This window comes from Dasypus novemcinctus, chromosome 11 (assembly GCF_030445035.2).
Source record: "Dasypus novemcinctus isolate mDasNov1 chromosome 11, mDasNov1.1.hap2, whole genome shotgun sequence".
Lineage (NCBI taxonomy): Eukaryota > Metazoa > Chordata > Mammalia > Cingulata > Dasypodidae > Dasypus > Dasypus novemcinctus.
The window spans coordinates 34,284,620-34,303,741 of NC_080683.1; the positions used below are offsets into that span (position 1 = coordinate 34,284,620).

Sequence of the window (19,122 nt, forward strand, 5' to 3'; positions counted from 1 at the left end):
AATTGAATTTCAGTGTCACCACACATCATCTTTTATATTTATTCATTAATATATTCATGTTGCCCCTGTTCTTTTGCTCTATTTATAATAAAACTCCTAGGAAGAATTTTCTATGCTTTCTGTCCCCAGTGTTTCTCCTTTAATCTAGATTTTGCCCTTACCATTTTACTGGATCACCATTTACTATTACACTACCAAATCCAAAGGTCATTTCTCTTCTCTGACCTCTCAGTGGCATTTAACTCAGTTGATGACTGCTTTTAACAATCATTTCCACTACATCTCTGGCTTACAACTCTGTTATTCTCTCACCTTCCTGACTTCTTCCTCTCAGACTTCTTTTTGTTAGACTAACCCCTAAACATTGGAGTGTTTCAGAGCTCAGATATTAGACATTTCTGTTTCTGTTCACTTCCCTCATGGTATCAGTCAAACTTATGACTTTAAAAAACCATTTCTGATTCAACTTCCAGATACACTGCATTTCTAGCCCCAACTTCTCACTTGAACTCCAGTTCTTGTGTTCACTTGCATTGAATGTCAATTCGGCATCTTAAGCTTTAACACTTAAAATTCTTGATATCTATTCCCCTACCCTCTGAATACCAGTTTTTCCTGCAGTCTGTCCCATCTTTGTAAATGGCAACTCCTTTGTTTTGAGTTGCTTAGCAAAAAACTTTGAAGTCATCTTTTACCTCTTCTTTTTTTTTCACATTACATAGTCTCAGTAAATCCTGTTGACTTTATTTTAGAATTTATCAAGAGTCAGGTTGTTTCTCACTGTCTACACTCCCACTGTAGTCTAGCCACCATTCCTTCTCACCTGGATCATTGCAGTTGCCTGTAACTGGCTACCCCTGCTTCAGCTCTTGGTGGTTCCTTACAGTCTATTAAAATAGTACTGAAGGGATCCTTTTAAAAATTAGATACTGTCACAGTTTGATATGAATTCCAAAAATAGATATTGGATTATGTTTGTAATCTGGTCTGTACATGGGCATGATTAAGTTATGATTAGGGCTTTGATTGGGCCATGTCATTAGGGCCTTGAGTCCCCACCCCTCGATGGATAAAAAGCATGACAAAGGACAGAGTTGAGGGTTTTTGATGTTGGAGTTTGATGCGGGAGCCCTGGGAAGTAAGCACACAGAGGAAAGAGAAGCAAGCCCTGGAGGAGAGGACCGTAGCCAGGAGAAGAACACAGAGGAATAGAGACAACTGCTTAGACAAAGCAGAAACCCCAGGGAGAGACAGAGCTGTTCATCTGCTGGTCTACAGTTGACCTTGTGGAGAGAGGCAAAGTCTAGAGAGCCTCATAGTCTACAGCTGACCTTATGGAGAAAACAGAGGAGCTAAGCCCAAAGGAACCCAGAAAGCCTGAACCCTCACAGACTATGGCAGCTAAATTGCTCCAACATGTGGAAATAGACTTTGGTGAGGGAGGTAACTTATGCTTTATGGTCTGACAACTGTAAACTCCTACCCCAAATAAATAGCCTTTATAATGTCCACCAGATTTCTGGTATTTTGCATCAGCACCCCTTTGGCTAATACAGATACTTTGTTACCTTTATATTCACAGTGTTCTGGTAACTCTCCATCGCACATGGAGGGAAAAAGCTGTAGTCCTCATTGTCTACAAGACCCTATTCAGTCTTCCCTGGTACCACACTAGCTCTGATCTTACCTGCTATTCTCCCCCTCCCCTACTCTACTCTAGCTATGCAGATTTGCTTCCTTCCTACTCCTCTAAACCCTAGGCATGCTTATGCTTTATGGTCTAGGATTTGGTGTGTTTTTTTATAATTGCTCTCAGAACTGTTCCTTCAACTTATTCAGGCTCATATGTCACTTCAGCAATTTCCAGACTACTTCTAGCCTATGCAATGGCTTTTTAGGATTTTTAAAAAGCACTCCTTTTTCTAGGTGGACGAAACCTTGTGTCCTAGTACACAGCTTTGAGAGCAGAATAGGGCCTGATTTCAGCCTCCACTTTCTCCCTTGGCCAGAAGCTTTTGTGTAATAAATAACCAGTACAGCTATCCCTGGCTTTCCTTTACCATTCCATTTAAAATTACAATTATCCCTTGTTCCTCTCTCTGCATTCCCTTTACTCTTTCCTTTTTTATTCATATGACTTACTATTATCTAACCTGTTATATGTTTTATTTGTCTCACCCTCATTAAATGGAGCTTAATGGGAACTGGTTTTTAAAATATTATATTTTGGAAGATTTCAAATGTATATAGAAGTAGTGAGAGTAGTATAATAAAACACAAGTACCTGCTATCCATCTTGAACAATTAATAGTTCTATCTCATCCATACTTATTTCTCCTTAACCTTCACCCCCCAGAATTATTTTGGAGCAAATCCCAGAAATCATATTATTTTATCTAAATGCCTCTGCATGTGTCTGTAAAATAATAAGAATTCTATTATTAAAAAAACATAAAATGACATTGTCTTGCCTAACATTTAAAAATAGTTCCAATATTCAGTCAGCTTTCACTTTTACCCAATTACTTCAAAATATTTTTCTTTTACAATTTGAATCAGGATTGAAAAGGTCAATGCATTCAATTGGTTGATATGTAAGTTGTCTGTATTTCAGTCTATATAGGTTTTTCACATCTTTTTTTCTTTTCTTGATATTTGTTGAAGAAATCAGGTTATTTGTATCAAGAATTCTGTATTGTTATCTGAAGTACTCTAGCACAGTGTATGGTATGTAGTAGGTGCTCTGTTAATATTTTTAAAGGAATTGATAATATTTAGTATTAGGACAGAATTAAAATTTTCTTTTACACCTGTTCATTTTCTCAGAAGCAGTTGGCTTAAATTTTTTTTTAAGAACACAAATACTAAATTGGGAGGGATTTAGCAAGAGATTATTTTTCTGTACTGTGAAATACTTTAATCAGATGAATGAATTAGAAGAAAGTTATCTCAGATACCTTTGTTTATTAGTAGATTTGTTTTGGTGAAAGTTGAGGAAAAGTCAGGGAGAAGGAATACATAATTTTCAATGATGGGGTACTTGAGGGAAGAGCTGCTAAGAGTAACCTTTTTCTGGGGGTTTCTAAGTATCAGGTACTCTTCTAAGCACTTCGCACATTAATTGTAAGCAACCCACTGACCATTAATATTATCTTCATTTTATAGTTGAAGATACTGTGTCATCTGAGAGGTTAAGTAGGTGCTTCACTTGGTAGAAGCCTTTGTCAGCATGAAAGCTCTGGAATATTCAGAGGCATTGTAGAAATTGATTAAATGTAGAGGTGGACTTTTTGAGATGAAGGAAATGTATTGTCAGGAGAGCAGGAGTACTCAGAAGTGTGCATTCTGGGAGGTCTCATCCAGGAAACATTTCAAATGCAGTCTTAGACATTATCATTGTAGATGGTTGACCAAGAGGTTTTTGCATAGTGGAACCTCATCCAAGTTATTTTCCACTATATACAAACATGTCCATAACATTATTGATCTTCCCTTCCTCTCTTTCCTCCCTGTTTTAGTTTCCTAGCTGTTAAAACAAATGCCAGATAAGTTGTTGAAACAGGAATTTATTGCCTCGGAGGCTAGAAGGCTTGCTTCCTCTTCGGTTGGTATCTTTTGGCTGCTGACTGGCCATCTTTTGGGTTCCTTGACTTTTTCTTCACATGGCAGTGAACAATGCAGAATCTTCTCCTGTCTCCTTCTCTTCTTTTGACTTCCAGCCTGATGTTTGCATGGCTTCTCTTTCACTGTGTTTATAAAGGGCTCCAGTAATCTGGATTAAAGTCCAATTGATTTAGATGGGCCACACCTTAACCGAAGTAACATCTTGAGGAGATCTTATTTATAACGGGTCCACATTCATAGGATCAGAGGTTGGGACCTGAACATGCTTTTTTGTGGGGGACATGATTCAAACCCTAGTACTCCCCCTTCCCTGTTCCTGTTTGCTCTCTTGCCCTGCTTCCTCTCCCCATTTACTCATCTAACTCTTTGTAAAGGTAACTCTCTACCTCATTTTCTTCACCTCTCCCCCTTCTCAGGCATAGTAAACCATCTTTTGTCCCTTTAGTTTCCTTCAGCTGATACTTCCCTTTTTCTTTCTTTTACTTCTTAAAAAAAAGAGACTGCAGTTATTGTCATTCTTATTAATTTCTTAATCTGATCCTCCTATATAGTGGAATTTTCTCCTTTTTAATTTATTCTCCCCCTAGCAGTTAACCATCCTAATCCCCACTTCCTTAATTTTCCTGCCACTTCTTCTGTAATGTTGTACTACCTTGATGCTTCTTTTGCCTGTTCTTTTGCTTCATATTACCAGTATATCCAAAAGTGAAGTCATTATCTTACTTCCAGACCTGTTCTTTTTAACTCCTCTTTCTGTTAATAGAAGCATTTTTCAGTCAGTTACTGCAGTTTAAATTTTCGCTTCCTCCCTCTTGCCCTAATTCTCTTATTCAGCAAATATTTCTGGAGTGCCGTCTATATTCCATGTATTAGTCTAGCTTCTTAGATTTCAGCAGTGAATAAGAAACAAAGTCCCTGGCTTTTGGGTCTTAAATTTCTAGTGTGGAATATAGTCAAGAAGCAGTTAGAGATTTAATGTTAGTTAGTGGAACATAACATTTTAAAAGGTCAGTAGGAGGTAATGGAAATATGTACAATTTTGGCTTTGTTGATTACAGAAGGTGATACTTAAGTAAAACCTGAATGAAGTGAGAGAATGAATTGAATGGGTATCTGGGAGAAGAGTGTTGGCAGGCAGAAAGAATAGCAAGTACAAAGACCCTGGGAAGCGGATGTGGCTCAACTGATGGAGCGTCTGTCTACCATATGAAGGGTGCAGGGTTCAATCCCCAGGGCCTCCTGACCTGTGTGGTGAGCTGGCCCATGCGCAGTGCTGCTGCTGTATGCAAGGAATGCTGTGCCGTGCAGGGGTGTCCCCACATAGAAATCCCCCACGCGCAAGAAGTGTGCCCCACAAGGAGAGCTGCCCCACATGAAAAAAGCGCAGCCTGCCAAGGAGTGGCACACATGGAGAGCTGACACAGCAAGATGACACAACAAAAAAGAGTTGCAGTTTCCCAGTGCTGCAGGATATTGCAAGCAGACGCAGAAGAACACACAATGAATGAACACAGCAGACAACAGGGAGGAAGGGGAGAGGAATAAAAAAAATCTTTAAAAACAAAAATCAAAGACCCTAGCATAGGCCTATGCATTCTTGTGTTCATGAAAGACCCAGTTGATTGGAGCAGAGTAACTTATATACCATGGTAGGAAATGAAGTCAGAGAAGTTGGCAGGGGGAAATCTTGTTAGGATATACAGGCGTTGGTTACGATTTTGAACCTAAATCTGAGTGTGTTGGGAAGATTTTAGAGGGCCTGAATAGAAAAATGGAAGCATGAACTGACTTAATATTTTAGAAGGGCCTTAGGGATGACTGTGTGGAAAATAACCTGTTTGTTTATGTTGGGTGGGGGTGGGGGTCGAGGGTGGCAATTGAGGAAGCTTGGGACCCTAGGAGACTATTGTAATATAGTATAGAAGAGAAGTGATTGTGATTTGGAGTAGAATATTTACTGTGGGAGGTTGTGGATGATCATATGATTTTAAGATAAAGATGTGCTGATCCACCCAGATGTGGGATATGAGAGGAGAGAGTAGTTAAGGTTGATTCTCAAGTTTAGGCTTGAACAACTGGTGAATACATGTTCCATTTACTGGGAATATCCTGGGAGGGGCAGGGTGTTTTTCTTGGTGGGGGAAAGGGTACAATCATGGTTTATTTTGAATATATTAATTTTGAGATTTCTGTGGAATTGCGAAATTAAACTCTTCCAGAGATTAAATGAGGGCTTTGGACTGGAGATAAAAACATTTGGAAGTCATCAGAGAATAGTTGGGATTGGGTGAGATGACCTAGGGAGGAGTGAGTGTAGATAAAGAAGATAGTCAGACTGAACTCTTGAGTCTTCCAACCCTCAGAGGTCTGTGAAAAGAAGATGGTCTTACCTAAGGGGATTGAAAAGAAGTGAATAGTCATATAGGATAGGCTGAGAAGAAAGGTGTTCAAGAAGGGGAGAGGGATCAGTTATTTCATTTAAATTTTTTAAAAGATTTATTTAATTTTTAAATTTATCCCCGCCCCCCCCCCCGCCCCCCCGCCATTGTCTGCTCTGTGTGTTCGTCTGTGTCCGCTTGGATTCTTGTCAGTGGCACCAGGAATCTGTGTCTGTTTTTGTTGCGTCATCTTACTGCGTCAGCTTTCCGTGTACGCTGTGCCATTCCTGGGCAGGCTGCACTTTTTTTTGCGCTGGGCAGCTTTCCTTATGGGGTGCACTCCTTCGTGGCAGGCACTCCTTGTGTGCATCAGCACTGTGCGTGGGCCAGCTCATCACACGGGTCAGGAGGCCGTGGGTTTGAACCTTGGATCTCTTGTGTGGTAGGTGGGTGCCCTATCCGTTGGGCCAGATCCACTTCCCAGATCAGTTATTTTAGATGCTGCTAGAAAATTCAGTAAGATAAGACCTGATAATTACTCTTTGGATTTGACTTGCTAAATCCTGTTGATTCTGCCTTTGCAATAGATCACAAATTCATACCATATGTTTTCACTCACTGCCAGCAAACACTTAATTGGGCTTTTATTGCTTTTTTCCCTGGGCTAGTCTCCTCTTTTGAATCATTCTTTTCTCTCCTGATTACAATATAAAATAGATGCACATAGTAGAAATTTTGGAAAACACAGAGGAAAAATATAAAGATTTAAAATGAAGCTTATTATCCATCTTTCCGCTAGATGTAATCATGGATGACACTGGTGTATTTTTTTTCTTATTCTCCCCTCTATTCTTTATTTTTCTTCCTTGGTCAAAGTGTATGAGCACTTTCATGATTCTAATTGTTTTGAATTGCTGTCCAAAATGACTGTACCATTGAAAATGTATTTGTGAAGAATTTTATTCTTTTGTATATTAGGGTAGAACAGAATTTTGTTTAGCTCTTTTAAATAAAGTCCTACTTGATACAAAAAGGAGGACTATAGCCTCTTGGGGTTCTTTCTAATCCTTAGGATGAGGATAACTAACATTATATAATGCTCTAAAATTTACAAACTGAGTTCATATACATCATCTTACTTGATCCTTACAACAGCTGTGTAAGGTATGTAGGACAGGTATTGTTGTTCTCATTTTAGAGAGAAAGCAATGGAAAGTTTGAAGTGACCTGGCTGCATTTTATTTAACTGCTGTAGCAGGATTGTGAATCCAGGCTTTCTGATGTAAATGATCATATTCTTTTTGTTTGACAAGATTTCATACACCTATTCATTTAGAAATGCTTGTTATTACTATTAGTTTTTTAAGTGGAATTTGTTCTATTAAGAAATCTACCTAGTGACATTGTAAATACACTGTTTATATGTCTCATCTTCCCGGGGCCTCTTCCATGCTCTCCCACCCTGGCCCCAAAGAAATAAATTTGACTCTGGCTTTTAAACTAGGAGAAGGTAATTCCTTTAGATAGGTGTATTAAGCACCTACTATTTTCCCCAGCATTTGGGGGTGGGAGGGTGGAAGTTTTATGTTATTCTCACTCTCTCACTCTCTCTGTGGGTTTTTTTTTTTTCCTTCATTTTTTTGCTACCATTCAAAAGTATGTCCACATTGTTTATTCTTACACATGTAGCATGAAGTCTCTAAGTAATAGGATCCCAGTTAGAACTTGACTTTTTTGGTCCTAGAATCACAAGCTTTTCAGGATATTGAACACAGTTTTTTTGTAGGCCTATAACCAAAATTGGGAAAACTGAGTAATCCAGGTGTGGTTACCTCTGACATTCACAAAGAGACAGCGAACGATAAGTGAGAGAGATAGCTGGGGTCAAATCAAGAAAGATTGGTAATTCTTTTTTTCTAATAGCTACCTTGTGAAGTAGGAGGCTGTTGAATTGATTTGGGAGCTTGTAGTGACCATATTGCATATGTTAGGAATAGACCTAGGTTTTCAGGACAATGAGGTATTACATTAAAACTGTCTCAGTATTTTCTGTACTGCTTTTAAATAACACCCTCCAATATTTTTTTTTATTAATTTTTTTTTTTTCCCTAGTTGTTGGTCTTGACGATATTATGGATGAAGGAGTTGTTAAAGAAAGTGGCAATGATACCATTGATGAAGAAGAACTGATTTTACCTAACAGGAATTTGAGGGAGAAAGTAGAAGAAAATTCAGTAAGATCACCAAGAAAATCACCTCGTTTAATGGCACAAGGTAATTCTTCAGAAGAGGTTCAGCTAGAAAATCATAGGTGCAGTGACAGATATGTTAAGTTGTAAACTTGATGAGAAGGGATATTTCCTTGATGTTTGCTAATCTTAGCATAAGTGACAGTAATCAATTTTGAAATTAAGTAGATTTCTTGGTAGAAATAATTTTTAAAATTTTTATTGAAATTCACATAATTTAAAGAGTTGAATAGTTTGTTAAGGCATACATCAATTTCTAGTATCCACCACCCAATTTCCCTCTTCTAGAGTAAAACATTATTAACCCTTTATTTACCCCTGTATCTCTAAATAACATGCATGTTATCCTCCTTTTTGATTATTCTGATTTAGTTGTTTATTGACTTCCCACTCTGGATGATGAAGTTTAGCATTCTTTCCCTCATTTGTCCCTGTCACACAAAAGTGTATTTTGTCATCCTTCCAATATATAATTTAGTTAGTTCAGTATTAATTATTTATACTATTAAGACTATATGTTATTAGAGAGGACCCATTTAATAAACTGACTACTTTTTTTTTCCTTAGGACTTTTCCTTTTCTAATTTAATAATTGCTTTTGTTTTTTCATTTGTTTGCTTTTCTATATGCATGCCAGTAATTACACCACTTTGCCAGTTGTCCAGATCTTTTCTAAAGATATTTATGCATATCAAGTATTGTGTCAATTTCAGTTTTTTGTAGAAGTATCTCTTGGAGTCCTCTGATCCAATCCACTGTGGACTGGTAGACCAATTAAGTCTGTTGCAACAGGGATCTCCCTTTCCAGTCTTCTGATAAGTCAATTTTTGCTTTGTGCTTGGCTGTATTTCCTGTTTCCTTTTTATTAATTCAGCACCCTCATTTTAGTGACACCCTTCTAGCAGTAGCTTCCCAAGAAAAAGGAGTATAGAGAGACAGTTTTTGACACCTTGTATGTCAGTTAATGTTTTTCATCTATCCTCTCATGGTCTAGTTGGACAAAGAATTCAAGGTTGAAACTGATTTTCCTTCATAAATTTGAAGATGTTCCATTTTCTTTTTTTTTTTTTTTAAGATTTATTTTTTTAAATTTATTTCTCTTCCCTTCCCTGCCCTCCCCACCCCAGTTGTCTGCTCTCTGTGTCCATTTGCTGTGTGCTCTTCTGTGTTTGCTTGTATTCTTGTCAGTGGCACATGGAATCTGTGTTGCATTTTTGTTGAATCATCTTGCTGCATCAGCTCTCCGTGTGTGCGGCACCATTCCTGGGCAGGCTGCACTTTTTTTGCTCTGGGCAGCTCTCCTTACGCTCCTTGCGCATGGGGTTCTTGCGTGCATCAGCACTGCATCAGGGCCAGCTCATCCCACAGGTCAGGAGGCCTTGGGTTTGAACCTTGAACCTCCCATGTGGTAGGCGGATGCCCTATCCATTGGGCAAACTCCACTTCCCATTTTCTTCTAACTGTAATGTTGAGAAGTTTGTTCTGGTTCCTCTCTCTCTCTCTCTCTTTTTTTAAATGTTACCTGTTTTCTTCTGGAATTTGTAGAATCTTTCCTATCAGCCTTAATGTTTTGATGTTTTATGATAATGTATCTTGGTGTTTTGAGGTGGCTACTCAGTAGGCCCTTTCAGTCTAAAAACCTACTAAATTCTGGGGAAGTATTTCAAACTATTACATTAGTGATTCCCTCTCAGTTCTTGCTTTCTGGAACTCTTATTTAAATGTTAGCATGGATTGGCACTCCCATTTTCTTTATCTTGACTACCTTTTTTCTTTTTGCATTTTGCTCTACTTGTTGAAAATGTCTCTTCTTTATCCTCTGAACTTTCTGTCAAGTTTTGTATTTCTAATTTCTATAATAGATGTTCTTTTTTATTTTGGGAATGGTCCATTTGTAGTATCTGGTGGTTCTTTAATGGATGCAGTATCTTCTTTATTTTTCTTTAGGTAACCATGGTGTTTTAAAAGTTTTTATCTCCTTTTACAGTTTCTCTTTTTTCCATGTTACTTTGTTTTTAATGTTTTTTGGCCTCTTCTTTTTCATGTTAGAGGCTTTCCTAAAATGCCTGATCCTTGGTTGCTTGTTCATGTTTAAGGGTAGGGGATAAAAACTGTTTGGACCAGTCTTCATCAACTATGAGTTTCATTCTGTGGTGATCTGGTTGGGCTATTATTTTGGGAACCACTGATTTTAGAATTTAGGATACTCTCTCGGGCTTATTAGATTGCTCTTCTGGTAGATATTGAGGGAAACTGGTTTTGGGGCATCTTAACTTTTGGTATATGCAAATTTACATAATCTTACAAATTTTAGTATGTTTTACTGTCACTTTCAACTGTGCCTGGAGTTCTGTAGTCTTGTAACCCTATTTGACTCCTTCCAGAGAATAAGCCTTCAGTCTTGGGTTAGAATAAGAGAAGGGACCGTTGACAACAAGTGCGGTGGGGGAAGAAGGATCTAAATGCTTCTTAAACAGCTTTCAGCCCATTCTCATTTTAACCTTCTCCCTGCATCTCAACATTAGAAGCATCTGGGGCAACCAGTTCCCAGGCCTTTTGACAGGCTTCTGTGGTGGTAATTGTGTTGGTTCTTGCCATTATTGCCAGGTTAGTGTTTGTCTGTCTTGGGTCTCCTGTGTCAGTTACTTCTTGATCATTTCTTGTTTGTCTTCCAGAATTTGTTACTGTCTTCTCTCCTGTTCTTCCTTTCCTTTAGGATTTATGCCTTTTCAAAAAAAATACCCTTTTACTGTAGCTTTAGTGGAGTTTTTAGAAGTGAATAAACTTGGGTAAATATGTTTATTTTTCTCCATTTAAATTTTTATGAATAATGTATAAATATATTTTTGTACCAGTTTTTTGGTGTCCACTTGTGATTTATTTTATTTATTTCTCTCCCCTTATCCCCCAACCCCCCTCCCCAATTGTCTGCTCTCTCTGTCCATTTGCTGCATGTTCTTCTGTGACTGCTTCTATTCTTATCATTGGCACCGGGAATCTGTGTTTCTTTTTGTTGCGTCATTTTGTTGTGTCAGCTCTCCATGTGTGCAGCACCATTCCTGGGCAGGCTACACTTTCTTTCGCGCTGGGTGGCTCTCCTTACACGGCTCACTCTTTGCAAGTGGGGCTCCCCTACGCGGGGGACAACCCTGCATGGCACGGCACTCTTTGCACGCATCAGCACTGCGCATGGGCCAGCTCCACACGATTCAAGGAGGCCCGGGATTTGAACTGCGGACCTCCCATGTGGTAGGTGGATGCTGTATCCATTGGGCCAAGTGTGCTTCCTCACTTGTGATTTTAAGAAATGAAAAGAATAGAGAAAACAACAAAATAATGATAATTTTGAGCCTGTGTCACCAGGTTTGAAACTAATGCAGTTTATATTTAAAGGAGAAAAAGTTACATTAATCTTTTGCATAGTAAATTAATTTAGAAAACAATTAAAAAAATTTGAATACCTTCACTGCTGTTTATGCTATTCATTTGTCATTTTTTGCAGCCACTTAGGTAAAGTTTGTTAAATGCTCTTTATTTTATTTTATGGCAAGTGAATAAAGTAGAGCTATAAATTAACACAAACTAGCTTCAAAGCTTTAAAAGCAGTCTACGTTTTGATTACAAACCTTTATTCAAATTTTATTTTAAACTGTTATGTATTTGACCATATGATAAAACAGTTCATAATCACTACATAATTTAAAAAGTTCCTAGTGATAGTTACTGTGCCAAGTCCTGGGGGAATTAGAATGAGCCCTAAAGTTAGGATGACACTATAATTTATTGTCCAAATTAGGATGCTTTTTTTCCCCTTTGTTTATTATCATTAAATACTTTCATCATTTCAGGACAGTTCCCAAAAAAATCATATAAAATAATACAAAAGTAGTAAAAGCCCCATCTGGAGAACTCCAGTGTACCCTATTTACCCAGATACCCAGTTCCTCCAATTTTAACATTTTGCCATAATTGCTATATCATTTTATCTATTCATTTATCTACCTGCCTGTCTTTCTGTCCGTTTTCTGAACACTTCAGTATAGGTGGCATACATCATACTTCCTAGACACTTATACTACCATGCACATTTCCTAAAAGCAAGGATATGCACTTCGATAACCACCTTCAGTGCAGTTATCAAGTTCAAGAGATTTAACAGTGATATAAAATGTTCAGTCTAAATTTCAGTTTTATCGTAAGTCCCAATCAGTCCTCTTGAGCCTTTTTTCCTCCCTTATTAGATCCTATTCAGGATCACATATTGTACATAATTGTCATTGTCTCTTTTTATTTTTAAAAGGAACATATAAATATTAACTTTCCCATCTCAACCACTCCTGAGCTTACTGTTCAGTTTGAGTAATCACCTTCATAAAGTTGCAGTGCCCTTAGCACCTCCATTACTGAAAAATCCCCATCTCCCCAAACAGAAACTTCATATCCATTATACATTGCCTCCTCATTTCCCTTGCCCCTTCCCCTGGCAACTTGTACTCTAGTTTCTGTCTCTGTGGGCTTATATATTCCTCAATATATTTTTTGTAGTTACCACAAGACGTAAATTTAACTTCTTAATTTACAACAGTCTCATTTGCTTTGATACCAACTTAACTTCAATAGCATTCACAAACTGTTCCTATACCTCTCTGTCCCCTCAGCTTTATGTAGTTCTTGTCACAAATTACATGTTTATATATTATGAGTTGTAGACCACTGATACATCATTACATTTTGTACATTTGCCTTTTAGATGCTGTAGGAAGTAATCAGTTACAAATAAAAAATACAATACTATTGAGATATATATTTTCCTCTGTTGTTATCCTTACTGGAGATCTTTCATTTGTTCATGTGGCTTTAACCTCTTTTCTCTTGTCCTTTTCTTGCAACCTGCAGAACGCAATTTAGCAACTCTTACAGGGATGGTCTTATAGGGATGGTCTATCTTAAATTTTCCCTCTTTTTTTTTTTTTTTTTGGTAGGTTTTTGAAAATAGTGACAGGTATATAGGTAACCAATGTACAGTGCTTGTTTGATAAATCTTCATGACATTTTCTGGACCAGTGGTACATGGATACCATATGGAACATTTCTTATTCCTGTAGCCCAGGCAGCTTTGTTGGCCTGCTTTCAATGTGCTTCTTTGTCATTTTTGAAAGATGGTTTTGCTAGATATAGAATTCTTGGTTGGCAGTTTTTTCTTTTCAGCAGTTTAAGTATGTCATCCAACTGTTTTTTTGCCCCCATAGTTTCTGATGAGAAGAAATCGACATTTATTTTACTGAGGCTCCCTTACATGTGATGTTTTGTTTTCTCTTGCAGCATTCAGAATTCTCTTTATCTTTGGCATTTGGCAGTTTGATATGTAGCAGTGTAGATCTATTTGGAGTTATCCTGTTTGGAATTTGTTGAGCATATTGGGTGTCTTTCATTAAATTGGGGGAGTTTTCAGTCATTAGTTCTCTGCCCCTTTCTGTTTGTCTTTACCTTCTGAAACTCCCACTATGCATTTATTGGTATGCTTGCTGGTGTCCCACAGGTTCCTCAGGCTCTGTTTACTTTTCTTCATTCTTCTTTTTGCTCTTCAGACTGAATGATTTCAAATGTTTATCTTCAAGTTCTCTGGTTCTTTCTTCTGCCATCTCCAAGCTGCTGTTGAATCCCTCCAGGGAATTTTGAATTTCTGTTACTGTGGTCTTCAGTTCTGTCTGGTTCCTTTTCATAATTTCCATCTCACTATTGATACTCTTTTTTTTTCATTTATTATTTTCCTGATTTCCTCTATTTTTTGTCCCTGGTTTCCTTTAGCTCTCTTAACATAGTTGGGACTTTTTTCCCAAGCCTTTGTCTGGAATGTTCCAGGTCTGGTCCTCCTCATTGATGATTTGTGATGCTTTAATCTCCACCTTTGCCTGGGCCATCACTTCCTGTCTCTTTGTATGTTTAGTAATCTTTTGTTGAAACCTGGACATTTTGATACTTGAATATGTTATTGCTGGAATTAAGACTCTGAGTGTCTCTTCCAGCTAGTGTTATGACACCTTTCCTTGAATGCTAGGATCTAACAAAATAAAATCAGGAAAAAAGCAAAACACCTTTCTTTGCAGATTGACATGTTGGAGCACTCTCTTTCATCTCTTTCAGAGTCTTTCCATACAGTGGGTTTTTAGAATAGCTCCAGGCCAAAGCTTAGGGACCTCCCTGATGCTTAAACTTATGTGTCTGTTCTTGGGCACATACACCTATGGCCCTAGTAGGAATTCCAAGATAAGGAATGTTTCCTCTTGCTTAAGGAATAGTTTCCTCATAGTCCTGGGTACTGCACCACATGTCCTACAGCCAGAAATCCCTTTGCCAGGCAGCCACAATTTGACTGCTCCCTACACACAGGCAATTTCTGGGGCAGTGAGCCTATAAGGATTGTCAAGGCAAGACATACATGTTCCTGGTATGTGCGTGAAGGTTAGTTACTTTTTTACTCCAGAACTGGGACCAGGGACCTGCACTGGGAGCACAATCTGGCTCTATGCTGAGATAATGGGGACATGGAGAAGGGCCTGCCACGGTATCGCTAGATCTTACTATTTTAAGTGACTTGTTTCTTGATTTGATACTTGCCTTGTTAGTGCAATATTTTAGCTGTTTTCTGGAGGTTTAATTTAAGAAAGATAATTTTGCCAGTTCTTGCTGATCAAAGTTTCTGAGGGGAGATAGAGCCCCGAAACTTCTCACTCTGCCTTCTTCATTCAGACTGGGATACTTTTGAGAGTGAAAGATTGTGCTGTTAATATATCAGGTCTCTACAAGTATCACCTGACATTGTTCCAGGCAAATGCCATTTGACTGACACCTTCCTTAAGATTCTCACAGTCTATTGATAAATGACAAGCTAGGGAAATATTTTAAATATTGGAACATAGAATAAGGTTTTGCATTGAAAGGTAGAAAACTTTTTTAAAAAATTGATGGTGTTCAGTTTCAAATGCAGAATTCTTTGGTGGATTGATTATTCATACCCTTGAAAAAGTTCATATTTTATGTTTTTGTTGTAGACTGTTCTTTCTATTTAGTGAATGAAATCGGCTCTCTCTTTCCAGTTTCACTCTTTGTTTCTTGTTTCCTTGGAGGACGAATCAGGAAAGGAGGAAAACCTCACTTAATAGATTCTTTGTTAGGAGTATTGTTAAAGGTGGGAAACTATTAAGTCACTTCCAGACTTCCATACTTTATTATTTTAAATTTAATTTTCTTGTTTTAATGATCCATGTGTCGTAATCTTGTGTATACTTTATTTCTTCTCCTTGGCGAATAGTTTGAATACTAAAATGGTGATATAAGTGAGGCATACTGATAAAGTAATTAAGATTCTTTTGGGGATATACTTTGAAACCAATGGAGATCCTGTTTATGATAGGTGTTTTTAATTTAGATTTTATTGGCACCTGAATTTGTGTTTGGTTTTACATATTTAGAAATATTTATTTGTTTAAAACTGTTTCACAGTCTTGCTTAAGATTGACATTATTGGTAAATGAAGCTTATTTTAGTTATTTTACTTCCACCTCACTTCTTATTAAAAAAAAAAAGCTGTGATAAAAACATTGTTGTCTTGTGGTAAGATATACTGTCAGTCTAGGTGGTATAGAAGGTTTTTCCCCTGCCATAATTCAGAGAACTTTGATAACTACAAGATTTAACATACGTCATATATAAAGTCCATCATCATCAGTTTAGTATATTTTTGTTGAAATGAGAAAATATCTTTTATAGCTCAGAATAAAGAAATGATATTCTAATTTGTATTGAAATAACACATCGCAAAATAGCTAAGTTATTTTTATTTATTTTTTTTCCCTTGTGATAGAACAAGTAAGAAGTTTGCGACAAAGCACTATTGCCAAGCGTTCAAATGCTGCACCTTTAAGTAGCACAAAAAAAGCATCTGGGAAGACTTTAACTGCCCCTAAAGCATTGGTGAAACAACCAGAAAGGTGTCAGATTAAAGAAGAAGTTAGTACATCACTGAAACCTGAGTACCATAAAGAGAGCAGAAGGAGCACCCGCCATATCGGACAAGTTGAAGTGGTACCAGAAGGACCAGTGTCTTCGAGTCATTCTTCATTGTCATCTTGTATTGAAATGAAAAATGAAGCTGAACTAGATTCTAAGCATAAATGTAATAATCAGGAAGAAGCAAATGTGCCATCTAATGAGTTAAATTGTCCACTTCTTTCAGAGACTCATGCTAACAATGAAGAAAAGAAAGATGAAACTCTGATGGAATGTAAAGTCAAGATGCTTAGTAACCCATTGTTTAAATTTTCAGATAAAGAAGAACATGAACAGAATGATTCCATTTCCAATAAAATGGATGAGACTATTGTTGAAGAAATGAGAGCAAAGGGAAAAGTTGAACAAGAATCAAAGGAGACAGTAACATTATCCCATGAAGGTGACCAAATTGTTGAGGAACCTGGATCTTCTGTTGCTCTCTCTGGTGATGCTGCTTGTACAAATAAGATAGAAAAGAACCTTGTAGGTTTGTCCTGCTCTGTGGATGAGGTAACTGAATGTAATTTGGAGTTGAATACCATGGAAGTTGCTGATAAAGCTAAGAACTCTCTTCAGAAAAACAAAAAAGAACCATTGGGTTATTGTAAAGACACAGAGTCTAATGATAAGCAGTTACAGAACACTGAATTTAATAAATCAAACTTAGAGATTGTTGACGCTACTGCTTTTGAAGCAGAAAATAATATTTTAGAAAATGTTATATGTGATGCTCCTGACCAAAATTCAAAACAAGATGTAGGAAGTATTAAAATGGAGTCCTGTGAAACATCAGACCTTCAGGACGACAGAAACAGCCAATTAAGTAATAGTTCTTGCTTAGAGTCAAAAAACGTAAAGTTCAAACATACAAAACCTACCATTCACTCTAAGCAAAACATGACCATGGATACTCCAAAGAAAATTGTTGCAGCAAAGCATGAAGTAATCCATAACAAAGCTAAAGTTAATGTAAAAACTGTGAAACGAAATGCTGATGAACCAGAATCTCAGCAAAATTTTCATAGACCAGTTAAGGTGAGAAAAAAAGTTGACAAGGATTTAAAGATTCAGAGTTGCAATTTTGGGGTTAAATCTGTGAAAAATCAAGCTCATTCTGTATTGAAAAAAACATTGCAGGATCAAAATTTAGTACAGCTTTCCAAACCATTAACTCATTCTTTGAGTGATAAGCTTCATGGTCACCCTGGTTGTTCTAAAGAACCTCATCATCCAGCCCAAACTGGACATTTATTACATTCCAGCCAGAAACAGTGCCATAAGCCCCAGCAACAGGCCCCCGCTATGAGAACCAATAGTTATGTGAAGGAAGAGCTTGAACACACAGGTGTAGAGCATTTCAAGGAGGAAGATAAATTGAAACTAAAGAAAACTGAGAAGAACCTACAACCCCGCCAAAGAAGAAGTAGCAAAAGTTTTTCTTTGGATGAGCCACCATTGTTCATTCCAGACAACATATCTACCATAAAAAGAGAAGGCTCAGATCATAGCTCCTCATTTGAAAGCAAATATGTGTGGACTCCCAGCAAGCAGTGTGGGTTTTGCAAAAAACCACATGGCAACAGGTGTGTGTGTGTGCACATGTGTATGTATGTGTGATGTGTATATTTAAGAGGAATTTGTTTTTTTGGGATGGGGTTAATATGAGAACTTTCTTATACAAAGAAATTATTTAATATACAGAGACTTTTGCAAAAACAACCCCTCACCAGTCCTGGATAAAAGATAGAAAGTTGGAGCCACTGAATTACAAACACATCATCCTAGAATATTTTAAGAAGCATAGTTTGACAATCAGCTGATATATATATGGAAACATTTGTTATTGTAACCGTTTAGTGTTATTTTAGTCATTGCATCTGAGGAAAAAAAGCTTTCTGTTAATCAGAAAATGTTACAATGGTTTGGGTCTGTAAGTTATACATCATTTTACTTGGTTTGAAAAAAATTAGTAATAAAAGTGTGAAGGTCTTAATGGAAATTCTGGTTTTGCTTTTGAAGATTTTTTTTTTTTGTAAAATGAAATACACAAACTTTGACATAATATCACTGCTTCATAACTAACAAACCTGACCTTGGAATGAAATTTAATAGCTAAAATGACTGTTACCTTAATAGAGTGAAAATATGTATTCTTTTTTGAATGTTTAGTAATTGAATTTTTTGTGAATTCTAATCTTTTAAAATTTTTAAATTGATTTTAGTAGTGCCCTTCATCATTCTTTCCTTAGGATTCAGTGTTTTGTAGGTTTACATTACCTTTCCCTATTCCCCCCAGCCCTCCCCATGTATTTTCTGTTTATTTGTTTGCTTTTTAAGAAAACAAGAGATGAAGTGGAATTTACAGCTACAAGATTATCCTGTTCAAGTTTCAGATTCCTGTTGGAACTTCTATCAACGCTGATGTGACAAAGGAACACTATAACTTGTACACTATAATATTATTATCCTTATCCATGAAAGTCAATGTTAGAGCACTATCAGATTTCATAAAAGTGCAACTCTTTAGGGAGGGATAATTTAGTAGTGTGTTGTAGAACATTATTTTAGGTGGGGGCAATTCTGTCAAAAATAACCCAAGTTTTCTCTCAAAGAGTTTCTGCTTCAGACCATGGGCCTATTTTTAGTGTCAGATTAATATTTTATAACAGTATATTCCAGATTTTTTAAAAATTGTGATTTCTTATTTAAATATAGTACTACATTTGCCCTCACTTACGTGCTTTTTATGTTTTTTCATTTAAAACACCATATTTAAATATTCTAGAGTGGACTTGATATTTTCAGGCCTAAGAAAATTA

General features: G+C 37.0%; 1 protein-coding gene across 7 annotated transcripts in view; it reads left to right on the forward strand.

Moving 5' to 3' along the window:
- Window positions 1-19,122, forward strand: part of PHF3 (PHD finger protein 3) — a 95,253-nt gene that overhangs the window by 27,070 nt on the left and 49,061 nt on the right. For 4 of the 7 annotated variants that reach the window (XM_058306927.2, XM_058306933.2, XM_058306928.2 and 1 more), the window contains 2 exons: window positions 8,115-8,276; window positions 16,116-17,886. In XM_058306927.2, coding sequence (XP_058162910.1) covers window positions 8,115-8,276; window positions 16,116-17,886 — 1,933 coding nt within the window. The remainder of the gene's footprint in view (window positions 1-8,114; window positions 8,277-16,115; window positions 17,887-19,122) is intronic. The other 3 variants (XM_058306934.2, XM_058306929.2, XM_058306930.2) reach the window with 1 other exon arrangement.